This window comes from Microcebus murinus, chromosome 7 (genome assembly GCF_040939455.1).
Source record: "Microcebus murinus isolate Inina chromosome 7, M.murinus_Inina_mat1.0, whole genome shotgun sequence".
NCBI classification, from domain to species: Eukaryota; Metazoa; Chordata; class Mammalia; order Primates; family Cheirogaleidae; genus Microcebus; species Microcebus murinus.
The window spans coordinates 27,201,818-27,216,703 of record NC_134110.1 but is presented as its reverse complement, the minus strand read 5'-3'; the positions used below and the strand labels follow the sequence as shown (position 1 = coordinate 27,216,703).

Below are 14,886 nucleotides of genomic sequence, written 5' to 3'. Positions count from 1 at the left end.
ACTCCTCCCTTACAGCTGCAGCCCAGCCCACCCACTCCTGGCAACCACCACTGGCCTCTTCTCCAACTCTGCCATTTCGTCATTCTGAGAATGTTACATAAACGGAATCATACAGGATGACCTTTCGAGACTTGCTTTCTCACTAAGCATGATGCCCTCAAGAATTATCCAAGTTATTGGCATTTTCAAGTTGTCTCCTTTTTATTCCTAAGCAGTGGGCCATTATATGGATGTACCGCAGTTTAACCACTCACCTACTGAAGGACATCTGGGTTGTTTCCAATTTAGGGCCCTTAACAAATAAAGATGCTATGAGCATTTATGTTCAAGTTTTTATGTAAATGTGAGTTTTATTTCTCTAGGACAAATGTCCAGGAATACAACTATTGGGATTGTAAAGTAAGTGTTATGCTCAACTTTTTAAGAAACTATCAAACTGTTTTCCAGAGTGGCTGTAACATTTTACATTCCCATCAGCCATGTTTGGTTAATCCCCTTCTCCATATCCTTTTTTTTTTTTTCTTTTTTTGAGACAGAGTCTCACTTTGTTGCCCAGGCTAGAGTAAGTGCCGTGGTGTCAGCCTAGCTCACAGCAACCTCAAACTCCTGGGCTCAAGCAATACTGCTGCCTCAGCCTCCCGAGTAGCTGGGACTACAGGCATGTGCCATCATGCCCGGCTAATTTTTTCTATATATTAGTTAGACAATTAATTTCTTTCTATTTATAGTAGAGATGGGGTCTCGCTCTTGCTCAGGCTGGTTTTGAACTCCTGACCTTGTCAAGCTATCTGCCCACCTCGGCCTCCCAGAGTGTCCATATCCTTTTATCTCCTATTTTAGTCATTTTAGTAGGTGTGTTGTGGTATCTCCTTATGGTTTTAATTTGCATTGTTGTTAATGACCACTGATATTAAGAGTCTTTGATGTGCTCATTTGCTACCCGTATATCTTCTTTGGTAAAGTGTGTGATCAAGTTTTTTTTGCCCATTTGCTGATTGAATCATTTTTTTCTGACTGTTGAATTGAGAGAGCTCTTTATACTATATATTCTGGATACAAGTCCTTTGTCAGATATGTGATTTGTAAATGTTTTCTACTTGTCACTGGCTTCTCTTTTCATCCTCATAACAGGATCTTTTACAGAGAAGTTTTCAATTTTGATAGAGAAACCCTTGAGTTTTTTACCATGTATAGTTATTTATAGAGAATAAAATTAGTCAATGTTTAACTTCTCTGCAAATAATAGAAGAAACTCAGAATCCTTTAACAATTCTTCCCAATAGATTATCACTGTCTAGTTGTTGTTCTATCCTTTCTAACAATTTAATCCCACACATTAGACATTCTAGTCATAGACTTTTTTTTTATCTTAATGGGTATTTGGTTTTACTTACATATTTATACACTTCTTGGTTCACTATTCTTGCATTACAGATCTTCCTTCTGAGGTTATATTCCTCCACCTTGAAGTCCATCTTTTAAAAATCCATTTAGTGAAAGTCTATTAGTGATAAACCCTTGCAGTTTTCATTGGTATGGTATATCTGTATTTTGCTTTTGTTCTTGATAGTCTTGCTGGTGTCAGAATTCTAAGTTGACAGTGACTTTCTCTCAATGTTTTGTAGGTATTCCTGTTTTCTGGTTTCTATTGTTGATGTCAAGTGAGCCATCTTCGAAACTATCATTCTTTTCCTTTCTTTCTAGCTGTGCATAAGGCCTTCTCCTTCTCTGTGGTGTTCTGCAGTTTCCCCATGATGTGTCTAGGGACGTTTTTCTTTTCATTCATGCTGCTTGGCACACACGTACCTCCTGTTCCCATGGGATCCCAATCTGTGAAGTGACCTTTTCATGCACTGCCTTTCCTGTGTTCAATTGATTCTCTTCTTCTGGGACTCCAGGTAGATGTGTATTGAATTTCTGGTTCTACTCTCCATGTCTCTCAATTTATGTCTACTTATATTTCTTACCTCTCTGTGCAATATTGTGCAAAATTTCTTTAGAAATCTTCCAGTTTGCTATTTCTCAGTTTACTTATGTCTAACATGTCACTTAATCTAGCAAGTTCTTCCTTTCTACAAGCCATATTTGATCTTTCTCAGATCTCTTTCCCTGATCTCTTTAGATAATCCAATCCTCTGATTTCATCTTATTTCTAAGAATATTTCATAGAAATTATATTGTGTGATTCCAATAGCTGAAGTCCTTTGGGGCCTAAACCGTTGTTTTGTTATTTTTGCTATCGTTGGTTCTTTCTCCCGATATTTGCTCAATGGCATGCCCCATTACAGACCGTGATTTCTGACATGATTCTTCTGGTTCTGTGGTTTTCCCAGAGGCCTGACTAGATCTTTTCCCCAGAAAGAAATTTCTGCTGGGGTCCAAGATCCACTAGCAGACGTGACACTACCTTCGAAATTAGGACAAACCTGCTTGTTATTGGCTTCCCACTCTAGCATGTTTGATTGGGAAAGTGGGAAGGAATGAGGGGCAAGACCTTGGCTACCCTGCCTATTTCCTGCAAGCCATCAACATGTTTAAAATTAAGTTTTTCCATATTAAACTGCTTTATAGTGGCAGAGCCCTTCAAATTGTATCCACCATACACCAGGATCAGATCTGCCCAGCTTTCCTCATTTCCCAAGACCCTCAAGGGTGGGGGAATTGGCTTTGTTCATTTTGAGTCAGATGATGGACAAGGCAACATGAGAGGCACTCTCACCCACCTGATACGGCAACACGACATAGGGAAGGGCATAAACTTAGAATCAGAAAACCTGGTTTCAGGCCTGCCTCTAGCAATTTCCGTGACCCTGGGCATGGCTCCTGCCACTCCATCACCCTGGGTTCTCAGTCCAACTGTCTGTAAAACGGGGGACTTAGTGAGGTGACCTGAGCTCTCTAGCTCTTATGGAAATCATCCCACCCACTCCCCTAGCCTGTCGTTTCTGAAACACACCATAGAAGGCCCTGTAATCAAACTCCACCATGGAATGCCACAGAAGCATCTCCTGCGTGGTCACCGATGCCTTCTGTATGCCCCACGTCAGGGCCCTCGTCTTTGCCCCATTGGGCCTTTCTGAGGCACATGATGGTGCCGGCCATCCCTATCTCCCCGAACCTTTCCCAGCTTCTGTCACTGCAGCTGACATGTCACTTCCTCTCCTCCCCCTCAGACAGCTCCTTCTCTCTCCTTTGCTGACCTGTCCTGTGCTCCTAGGTGGGAGCTCCTCAGGGCCTTGTCCCAGGCCCCCTTTCCTTCTCAGGCCACATGGTCCCTAGAAGGGTTCTGCTACTGCCAGAGCTTCAACAAGCCCCTGTGCTGGGACAGACCCACTTATCGGTGGGACAGATGTTCACCTGAGCCTCCCCATCGGGGAGCCCACAGGTACTTCACATCACGACATTAATACTGATTCTGCCACCCTCTTAGTGACTTTCCCTTCTCCTCCATCCTCTTGATCACTCATGTGCAAACTTTGGGATGCCTGGGGACAGACTGCAACAAGTACAGGCTCTGGGGAGAAGTGGGTGATTCTGGTCTGAACCCACCTGGAATCCCAGCGGGGCAGTTCAACAGCTTCAGGTCTTCTTAGCTGCCTCCACCTCATGGGCTCATAAAGAACTGTCCTTCCTCAAAACTCTGTTCCTGATTGGCTCTTGTTTAAACCAAGACTGCAGTCCCCTTCCTAATGGATCTCAGGCCCCTCATACCTCCTCTTCAACAGAAGCAGCTTCCAGTCCCAGGTCTGAGGAGGGAGAACCCCAGTTCTCCTCCCATCTATAAATACCTCTGCCCTCTCTGTGGCTGCCTGCCACTCCGTGTGCCTCCCAGATTGATGGGGCCCCACTGACAGCCACCCACCATCCCGGTCATGCTCTTGCCTGGCCTCTCAGCATCTGACCATCACAAAGTAATGACCTAAAGGGCTGGAGTATGCATACACTTTGGAGGCAGACAGACCAGCACTCGCAGACTCTGTCCCCAAACTCTGAGTCCCTTCTCCTCAGCCACAGGCAGAAGTGGAGTCAGTTTTCCCGAACCTGGCCCTTGATATTCTCTCTGCCTGGAATACTTCCGGCTCCTCCTTCCCCATGCCTGACCACTCTGCTGGCCTCGCTGGTTCCTGCCAAGTCACCTATAGGGCCTCTGCTGCAATGTGCCATCTCCAAGGAGGCCTCCCCAACCCTCTAGACCATGCAGGTCCCAGCTCTGTCAACTCCCCAGTCCGGCAGGTTGTAGGATCCCTACCCCAGCATCCACCCCCCTTCCCTTTTAGCAACACACTCCCCCTTTTGGGCTAAAACGCTAAAGATATTTCCCAGCTTCTATTGAAATGAAATATGAGCATTTGATTGACGCCCAGCCAATTGGCTGAGATGTCAGCAGAGATGTCTTGCGAGGGAATGGTGTGCCCTTACTCAAGTTCCTCCCTCAGTCCTGCTACCTGGAACATGAGTGTGATGGTGGGAGTCCTGCATCCATCTTGGACCATGAGAACCATGGCAGAGAGGGGCTGAAAGATAAGATACCAATCTCTGAGGGCTACGGAGCAACCTTGCCAGCTCCGGATTATCGACTTCCAGATTTCCTTTATGTAAGAGCCGCAATGTCTTCTCTAAAACACACTATTCCTGGTTTTCTATCAAATCAAACCTAGTTTTAAGTGACACGGAATAACTTTTGTCAAATATGCATTGACTTATTTACATGGTATACATTTTCCGCAGTGCACTGTGAGGTTTGAGAGGAGAGGCTGCTTGTCTGGCTTGGTTGCTTCTGTATCCTCAGCACTTAGAAAGGGCCCAGGCCAAAGGATAGTCCTGCCAGATATCAAGGGGCAGACCAGGGTCAGGGCTTGGGGCCAGGGCTCCATGTACCACTAGGATCAGGGCTAAGTCTGTGACCAGAATGTGTAACTAGGGTGAGAATAAGGTGTGGAACCAGGAACGAGGTCAGGGTCAAAGCTCAGCACATAACTGCAGTCAGGACACAGTGTGGGAAGAGGATCAGGGCTCAGTGTGTGGCCTGGATTGAGGCTCATTCTGGGGCTAGAGTTGGGAATGCGTCCCAGGTAAGACTGCAACACAAGAAAGAAAATATTCATCACCATAAGAAAGGCAAATGCCAACCATGATGAGTATTTTTAGTGGACAAGAACCAAGAATGAAGATTTATAAAGGCTTGTTGGAGGTGGTGGCATTGAGATGAACCCAGCTTTTGAGGGTGGAAGACTAGCTTTCCTGGGGAGGGAACCATCTAAGTAGAAGCCCCCCATGCAGAACTAACGTCATTATTTGCACCCACAAAAGGAAAAGAGCCTGGAAGGTGGCCAGGCCACGCTGCGTGTGTGGCTGCCGAGTTTGGGTCTTTCACAACAATTACTGGTACAACAATTACTGGTACACCGCTGGCCAGACAACAATTATTGGTACACTGCTGGCCTGCGGTAAAACCCAACAAGGAAAAGGCCCCTCTTGTGTGTCCCAAGTACATTGCAGTCTGGGCTCTCGCTGTGCTGGGTCTTCCCTTGCTCAGGCCAGATGTTGGCATCTTGCCTCTGGGAAAAGCTTTATCCACAGGGCAGGTAGGGGGCAGGACAGGGAGAAGGAGGGAGGCGGAGAACAAGCCATAGCCCCGGGTGGCTGGGCTGCCCCCACCTCCCTCTCCTGCCGGCACCCGATGGCCGCCCAACCTGTGTGGCCACAGACTGTGCCCACCAAGTGGGCACAGGAGACAGTGCGGCCCCTGCTGAGGGATCTCACAGAGTCAGAGGAGGTAATGGCTGAAGAAGGCTCTGAAAACAGGGAAGTCGCAGAACTCCCTGCAGGAAGCTGAAAGCAAAGGCACAGCCCGCCAGAGTAAAGAAGCAGGTTCCAGCTCATTTACTTGTTATCGTCACCGCAGCATTACTGCCTTTTTGGTTATTTTTTTGCTCATGTAAGAAAAATACTTTTGGCAAAAAAAAAATCTAAGGTAAAAAATGGCATCCCACCCCCATACAGTACCAGGTAATATATATGCATGTGTACATATTTATAAACTTATAATAATATAGATATAAAACTGGAGAGAAATGACTACAGGCCCATGGGAGTGGCTCCCTTGGATCAGAATCAAGCAGAACTGCAGGAGCCCAGCTCCTCTGAGTCCGTATGCCATGAAAGGAGAGATGCTTCAGGAGTCACTCCAAGTCACACTCTCGTACCTTCTTGGCACCTGGCCAAGCCACCATGTCCAGGGCCCTGATGCCCAGGTGCACCACCCCACCTCCCAGTGCCCCCTGGCCTGCCTGCAGGGTGCTGTGCTCGGAAGTCCACGGCCTCGCACCCAGCTGGTGGGAGCCTGGGGACGGCGGTGCAGAGGCCTGGCTCCTCCCTTCTCCTGTTTCTTTCTCTAATGGCTTCATCCCTGAGTAAACCTCCTCCACCCGGCTCTGGCAGGCTGGCTCTCTGAGGCCATCCCTACAGGTCTGCATACCCCACAGACAAAGCCAGGGCTGGGAGGAGCAGCAGAGGCAGACGTCCACATCTTCTTAACCCTCTGGCCTTGTGGATCCAAGCTGTCCTGGGCTCCTTGGAGACCTAGGCACTGCCACCTCTCCTTGGCCTGGCCATCTCCACAGAGGAGGGCCTGGGGGCCTGGCCCTGTCCTGCCAGCACCCCATGGACCAGCCCTACATCTCCTCCTCTACCTTCAGGATCATCCCTGAGAAGACCTCGAGCCCTGGGTGGGCACCTTGTGGGCTGTCTTGGGAGCCTCTGGTGAGCCCATGGGCTACTCCGCCAGGAGGGCCGCCATCTGGGATGGAGGGTGAGGCTCCCCGGGTGAGGTGCGTCTCCACCAGCCTCTCAAGGGTCCGGTTGAGGGCCTCAACACCATCGGCCAGCCGCTGGCTCTGCTCTGCCAGCTGCTGCAGCAGCAGGTTCTGCTGGGCCATCAATGTGCTCTGCTGCTGGGACCAGGAGGAGAGCAGGGCACCCTGCCGGCGGTGGGAGTCTAGCAGCCGCTGCTCAAATGCAGACGCTTCGGAGGCCACTGCTGGGGTCTTTCCAGAGGGCATGGGAGGTGCAGACGCTGGCGCCGAGGAGGGCGGGGAGGGCTGGAAGGAGCCCCCCACAAATGTGGCTGCGGGCGGAGCTGTGGCTGGGGAAGCCGGTGGGGAGGGTGAGGAGGCGGGCGCGTGGAAGACTCCTCGGAAGTCCAGGGGGTCGGGTTCAGGTGGGCTGGGCCCATCCACAGTCCGCAGGGGCAGCCACAGGCAGCTGGGGGCCTCATCCTCCTCGTCGGCTAACAGAGGGAGACAGGGAGACGTCAGCCTGGGCTGGCCAGGAGTGGGCATAGCGCAGGGGGGGGGGGTGTGGGGAGGGGCCTGTTAGAAGCCTGTGCGTGCTGGGGGCAGCCTGGGTCTCACAACACCCCCTGCGGTGGGGCAGCACCCAAGAGAGAGAAGAGGAATCTAGGACTTGGAGAGGCACATGGATTCACTCCTGCATGTGCCAGGCCGCCACCGAGTCACTGAGCCTCCTCCCACCGGCCAGCTGTCACTGACCTATCTGCTGATCTGCCCACCCATCTGGATACATCCCCCCTCACTACTCACGCTCCGCCCAGCGTCTGCGCACCACGCATCTAGCCACCCCTCCCCTCCTCCCGCCATCCATGCACGCACGCACCCTTCCATCTGTCCACCCTCTTGTCCAACCAGACACCCATCCGCCCGTCTGTGCATCCACCCGTCAACCCAAGTGGATGTCCCCAGGAGGATGACAGGGCAGCACATCCCAAGAGCTGCAGCACGAGCCCTGCGCATGGGCTCCCAAACCAGCTTGCTTGGGCTCCATAGCTGCGTGGCTCTAGAGAAAGCCCTTTCCTCCTGTGGACCTCAAGTTTCTTGTTGGAAAATACAAAGCTTTAAGATCTGTAAGTTTGGGATCTCTGACCCTTCCAGTTCACCAGACCTGGTATGGAAGGCAAGTCAGCAAATGTCCCTCCCCAGCTTGCCACGTGGCAGGTCCCACATGTGGGAACAGGATGTCATGTGGCGGTGCCTTCTCCCGCCTGAGCCCTGCCCACCTACAGCCTGGGCAGCTCCTGCCTTGTGACAGAAATGGGGTGATGGCAGCCTCGCCCCAAGAATGAGGCCACATGCTCACTGGGAGTGGGCTGGGCACATCCATGCCACGGGGGGCTGGCCCAGTTGCCTCTGCCGTTGCTGCCGCCCTTTCCTCCTCCTCCTCCTCTTCCTCCTCACAGGCATATCTTCCTCCTGTTGTCCCAGGCATCTGCTGCTCCTTCTGACCAGCGGTCCCCAGGTGCTCAGGGAAGTGGTAGTCTTGCCGGCTTGCTGCTTTCCTCTGAGGACGAGCCACTGTGGGGTGGGGTCCTGAGTTTCCAGCCGAGTCGACTTGCTTGCCAGCTACAACTTCCACCCTCTGCTCCCGGGAGGCCCCTGGGGCCTGGCTGCCCTCAGTGGCAGTGAGGTAGCAAGCCACGGGCTAAGGCAGGAGCACCCTGAGTCAGCGCCAGGACCCCCAGCCCTGCTCCTGCCCGCCCTGCAGACAACCTTAGCACAGCCTCTCCTAGGTCTCTTCTCCTGGCCCGAGGAGCTGACCCTTGGTCGCCCTGAGTCTCATGGATATTGGCAGAGAAAAGGGAGGGTTGGCAGTGGACCCAGCCTCTGTTCTCACACCCCCAGCCCCTTCACCATGCCCTCTCGCCACACCCAGATGGGGGCCGCCTGGTGGCACTTTCTCCCACCCCAATCTCCACCTGCCCAGGCCCCCGTGTGGCTCAGACCGCAGCCCTCCTTCTCTCTCTCACCCTCTAAGGCAACCAAGGAGCCTCTCCAAGCACAACTTTGCTTTCCCAAAGCCCCCAGGGCTGGGAGAGCACAGCAGCCATCCCTCCCTCATCACAGCTCCCCTCGCCATCCACGCTCCCATGCCATCCAGAGCTCACCTGGGCTGCTCCGCTGGGCACATGCTGCACTGTCCCCACCAGGACAACTCCTGCTTGCCCTCCAAGAGCCTGTGCTCTTCCAGGAAGCCCTCCAAGCCTAACTGGCCTGGGCCTCTCTGAGTTCCCATGATGGCCCCTGCCACCTTTGCCTGCATGGGCTGGATGTCCACCCTGCCTAGCCCCCAGGACACATGTTCTTTGAGGGACAGGCTCTGTATGGTCACCTCTGCACATCAGGGTAGAGCAAAGGGTCACAGGGAGTACCTGAGACGGCAAGGAAGAGTGCTTGCCAGGCCCTCCGCTGGCTGGACCAGGGTCCCAACCCTGCCTGGGCCCAGCCAGGCCCCTCAGAGGGCCGAGGATCAGCACAAAGGCCCAGTGGTCAGGCCTCGAGGCTGCTGCAAGGCCCATATCAAGCTATTTCATTAAGGCCTCACTGCCTTTACGAGAGTGTCTGCTCTCACTCCCTCTGAGCCCCTAGCCTGCCCCAGGATGCACGCTGAGCCGCGTGCCGGGGCAGGTGGCTCAGGAAGGCTGAGGCGCCCTTCCCCAGCTGTGTTCTCGAGGAGGGTAGAAGAGACTGGCAAGCCCAGCTGCCCCTCTGAGGGAAAGGAGGGCCACAGAGCTCCCCGCAGGTGCATCTCAGCCCACATGGCCGCAGGGCACTGCCATCTCCTAAGGGGTCCATCTACGGGGGACCCGCCAGGGCCAGGCCTGTGAGCACGCCATATCCACGGCCCGCCAGCCTCGCTCAGCAGCTGGGGAGAGGCCCTGGCAACCTGCCTCACAGGCCTGGCACAGGACTCCAGAGATAAGGCAGTGGGGGTCCGACAAGAGAGCAGATGGTACTGACCACCCAGGCTGCGCAGGCCACCACTGCAGCCCCCTCCCCAGCCCTTCCTGCCCCACGATGCTTGAGACAGCGCCTGGTTCAGAGGATACCCTGTGGGTGTGCCCCTCCTGAGCACGGAGCAGGGCCTAGGCCCCCACACGTGGATGGACGGACGGAGGACAGGCCAGCAGGAGCTCTCACCCTCACACTGACTTACTTGGTGCTGGCTGGCTCTGGCCAGGTGCTCGCTGGCCACCTCCACATGCGAGGATGCAGCCTGAATGACAGCTTCAATACTGTCTGCAAATCAAGACACAGAAGGCAATTTCAGAGCAGACACCCAGCCATCCTTGCCCTGACGGCACGCCCGGCCCCAGGAAGCCTGAGCCTAGGGCAGTGGCAAGCGGATGGCATGGGCTTTGATTCTGCTTATCTGGGGGCCCTGAGGTCCCTCCCAAGTGGGCTGCCTGGGAGGCCCGGGCAAGGAGGCCCAGCCTTCAGAGGAGCAGAGGCTATAGGGACAGGTGCTGCACTGCCAGGTGTCACCTGAAGGATCTGGCATGGGCTGTGGCCCACCAGTGACATCAGCAGAGGCCTGGAGGTGCTCTTGGAGGAAGGGGACTTCTCACTACCCCACAGGCCAGGACGGGACAAGCACACTCAGGAAGGGGTGGAAGCTGCAATGGGGAGGCCAGAGCCAGAGTCGGTCCATTGTCACCACGGCTCTGCCCTGGAGCATGCCCTCCACCCTCTGGCATGGCCTTCCCAAAGGGGTAGAGCTGATTTTAGCACATCCAGCAGAGTTGCCATAAGGACTAACAGAGCCCAGGCCTATGAATACAGAGCTCCGGGTGTCCACATACCCTGGCCCTTGGAATCTGGACACTGATCAGCCGATCCAGACCATGGCGCAGCACGGATGGGGGAGCAGTGACCTTGGGCAAAGAAGTCACACCAGCAGGGCACATATGATCACCAGACAAGACCCAGGGGCAGGTCCTGGGCACCTGCGAGCAGCCCCAGGAAACTGAAAGATTCCACACAACTATGCCAGCAGCAGAAAGGCAGCAACACAAACTGAGCCCGCCCAGCTCCATGAGGAATGCATGGCTAGCAAAGGGGGCACACAGGCAGTAGGCAGCCAAGACCTGGGCATTTGGTGCAGCAGGAGCCTGGCCTGAATCTGGGAGGACCTGGCAAGTCTCCACGCCTGGCATCCTCTTCTGCCTAGGGGTAGGCCACGCACGACCTGAATGCGAGGAGCACCTGCCTGCAGCCCGGTCCTCCAGAGACCCTGCTACTCCCACTGGCTGGTGGGGTCAGATGCACATATGAGGCAAGCTCATTAATTCTCAAGGAAGAGACATCCCTCAGAAGTCATGCCTCCCAAATCAGCCATGTGGGTAAGAACCTGGAAGGCAGAAACACTGGAATTCAGACCATGCATCTGTAGTGCGCACCTGGGCACGGCCCCCAGCTGACCTGAGCTTCAAGGGGCTTGAAGCCTGGGACAAAGAAGGCTGTTACAACCATAGGCGCTGCTGCCGGGCACAGCATCCTCTCTGGCTCTGCAGGATGTGCTCTGAAGAAGCAGGGTCCTCAGGAAGAGAGAGCTGCCCCCACCCTTGCCATAGGGACCCCGCTCCGATCAGGGAAAGGCGGCCCCATCTCTGTGAGCCCCAGGGGAGCCACAGGCCCTGCCTTTGAGAAGTCCACCACCCAGACCTCACAGGGACCCTTTAACCCATGGTTCACCAACTTAGGGCCCCAACCTCACCCCAGCTTAGGGCCCTAGTGGGGCCAAAGGCAGTCACAGACACACCCTACCAACCATCTGGGAGCTCCGGCCCCTCCACAGGGAACCCAATGGTAGGAGAGGGGGGCAGTGGGCCATGGCCCCAGCTGGTCCGGAGCCCAGCACCCTTTCTTCTCCGGGGCCTGTGGAGGCTGCAGCTGGCCCCCAGGGAACACAGCGCTCTGCATGCATCACATCACATCGAGAGCCACTCCCCTCAGCCAGGGGAGGACTGGAGGGGAAGGAAGGATGGGCTGGAAATGGGATTCTCCCTCCAGGACTAGCCTTGCCAGGAAGGAGGTGCCCACCCAGGCCTGACCCTGCCACGGGCACTGCCCTGCTCATGTGCACAGAAGCCACCTTCCATCTGCAGACCCCAGCGGCAGTAACCTGGCCCTGCTCCTGTCACAGAAGGGGGATGCAGAGAAGGCTTGCCACCATGGTCCAGGCTGACACAGGTGGCCCTAGAAAGGCCATACTCCCCTCTGGGTCCCTTCTCTACCCTATGACCACACACAGCCTAAGCTAAGGCCTGGATCCTACCCTTGGATTTAGATAAAGCCTGATCCTGCTCTACACAGAGTACTGAGCCTAGGGACACTCTCAGCCCTGACTCCAACTGTAAGCACACCATTTGGAGATACACATGACTCGGCAGTCAAGGTCCCTCAGAACAGGGACTACAGCTCCTGGTGTCCCGGGGGCTTCACGCACAAGCCACAGGCCAAGTGCGGTCCTGGGGATGTTCCTAGCCAGCATGGCACTCCCCAAATTCAGACGAAGTCCTACCCTGGGACATCATACAACCAAATACCCGGCTCTGCACCAGCAACCTCTCCCTTAGCCCCAGGTGCCGTCAGGTATCATGTGTTGTCCAGCCGCACAGCAGTGCTCAGAGATGGGCAGGAGAGGTGACTCCCAGGCTATGTGAGGACAAGACCAAGCTGCGCTCTGACTGCTTGTTGCCTGGTCTTGAAGACCCAGGTCTGCAGGGTCAGCCCTGCAGAGCCACAAGCCCCTGGGCACCCTCCAACCCATGACACAGGGGGCTGCTTGGTGGGAGCTACCTCGGAGGGCTCCTGGCTCCGGGAGTCAATGCGTTGCCCAAATGCTGGGCCAGGCCTCAGAGGCCAGAGAGAATCCCCTTGGCACCGTCCCCTCCCCAGACACATGAAAGGCAGAAGACATACCTCAAGGGAAAGTGTCCACGTAGTGGTCTCAGGGCACAAGGACCCCCGTGGAAGATCCCCATGCATTTTGTCAAATCGCTGTCTACAACCCCCCAGCTGTGATATGCCCCTGCAGGTCTGGCCTTGCCCAAGCCACAGGCCAGCTCTGGGGTACTGGGGCCTCCAATGGGGATGTCGCCTACCCCATCATCAGGCTTTACAGCCACCTCTCTGCTCCTGGACTCAGCTCCTACAAGGGGAGTCTGCCCCTTCCCACTCACTCAGTCAGTCATTCAACAAACTTCAGCTACTGTCAGGAGTGGGCCAGGCCACTCCCATGATGAGCTGATGGGCATCAAAGGACCAGGCAGCTGGGCTCCCTGATGGAAGTGAGCCCAGGGCCATGGCCTACCAGGGGGCCTGAGAAGTTGGGGCTGGGCCTTAGCCCAGGGCAGAGAACCACAGGAGTGAGCACACCTGAGTTCCTGCCAGCTTCCAGGCTGGGGACTTGCAGAAAGGGACTGAGCACGCAGGCCACACCAGCACCACCCAGTCCCACATAGCATGTCCGCGCTTGCCCCGAAGCACCCAAAACCAGATCGACTGCTGCCCATGGGCTGTGGGACCCACCCTATAAGAGAGAGCATGTGGCCTCCCAGATGTGACAGGCAGGACCCACAGGTCCCCCCTCCAGCCTTGCCCCACAGAAAGGCCATCACCCAGGCCACAGGCTCTGCAAGTGGGGGGGGGGGGGCTCGTGAGTCCACACAGCTCCCACCCACCAAGCTCGCTCTGTGCCATGTGTCCCAGTTGCAAGCACCACTGCAGAGCAGGATGTCATAGGGCTTCATGTCCTGTTGTGGCCGCCTGTCGGGCGTGTTTGACGCTGACCCCTGCTCGTGCCCACAAGGCTGGATCCTGCTGTTCACACTGTGGCTCTGGGGTGGTAGCTGGTCCTGTTCCCGGGGCTTCGTTCTTGAAGTCCTTCTGGCAGCTCCCAAGGAAGGGTAAAGTCTGGTGGGGCTCAGCTTCGAGGAGGAGGGTCTCCTGACCGCAGTGGGAGGAGAAGAGGAGAGGCGGCAGCAGGCGGCACAGGGTCTGAGCCAGCATCAACCTGGGAGCCGGAGGCAGCTATGGGCTATAGAAGGGGCCCAAGCAAGTGCAGAAAGTTCTGGCAAAGGTGGTTTGGGCTCAGATGGGAGGACAGCGTGTCTGGGCGGCTGAGAGCCACTGGAGAGCACTAGGTGTGGGGCCCCAGAGTGAGCTCAGGATGAAGGGCCCACAGGGGGGTGTGGGCACCCACCCCCGACACACCCAGGAGCGAGGCAGCCAGAAGGGCCAAGCTGGGCCTGGGATCCTCCCCAGCTCTGCCAAAATTCCACAACATTGATAGACTAATGGGAAGGTCACCTCCTCCTCCCCAGGGCCTGTGGCAAAGGCCAGGCGGCTGGAGTTGGGTCCTGGCTGAGGCTCCTCTCGCCTGCTGAGTGGCCCTGTCTCCACGTGGTGGCTGCACCCCAGAGCACCAGGGAAGGAGGGAGGGGAGAGGGAAGCCCCCTTCCTCCCAGACGCCCTCCCGTCTTCAAACCCTGTAGCCAGCCAGACACTGCTGCCTGCATGGGGCAGTGGGGTCTTCTCTGCTGGGACCTGCTGGTTTTAAAACCCTGGTAGCCTAATGAGAGCTGTGCTCTGCCATGACGGGGGAGGGCTAGGCGTGGATGAGGCCAGGCTGTGGCCCAGGCCAGAGGGAGCTTCCCGCCATACTTCCAGAGACTGCCCCTGGGCTGCCACATCCCTTGTCTCTGCACCTCACCCATATGTGGGTCCCAGTGGCCACCTCGCTACTTCCCTACCATGATCCACATCTCTCCACAGTGAAGTGGAAATAGGGCCCAGTGTCCCATCCAGGCACCTACGTGAGTCCAGTGCTCACGTGGGCATGGCTCGAGGAGGCACCTATGGTGGAGCCCCTCAGCTGCAAGCCTGGCAACCCGACGGAGCCTGAGCTCAGGCCAGGGTGAGCCTGGCTGCCAGCGCAGCTCTTCTCCAGGCCCCGAGCCTGGGTTTCCCTATCTAGAAGCAGAGAGGGGCCAGGAGGGCGAGGAGCTATCTCCACGGGCCTTGGGTCTCC

At 55.6% G+C, this 14,886-nt stretch overlaps 1 protein-coding gene across 2 annotated transcripts in view; it reads right to left on the bottom strand.

The window, feature by feature from the left end:
- Window positions 1-695: 695 nt before the first annotated feature.
- Window positions 696-14,886, bottom strand: part of TSNARE1 (t-SNARE domain containing 1) — a 141,223-nt gene continuing 127,032 nt past the window's right edge. For both annotated transcript variants that reach the window (XM_012751739.3, XM_012751742.3), the window contains one exon: window positions 696-7,288. In XM_012751739.3, the coding sequence (XP_012607193.1) occupies window positions 6,675-7,288 (614 nt within the window). In that variant the 3' untranslated portion in view covers window positions 696-6,674. The remainder of the gene's footprint in view (window positions 7,289-14,886) is intronic.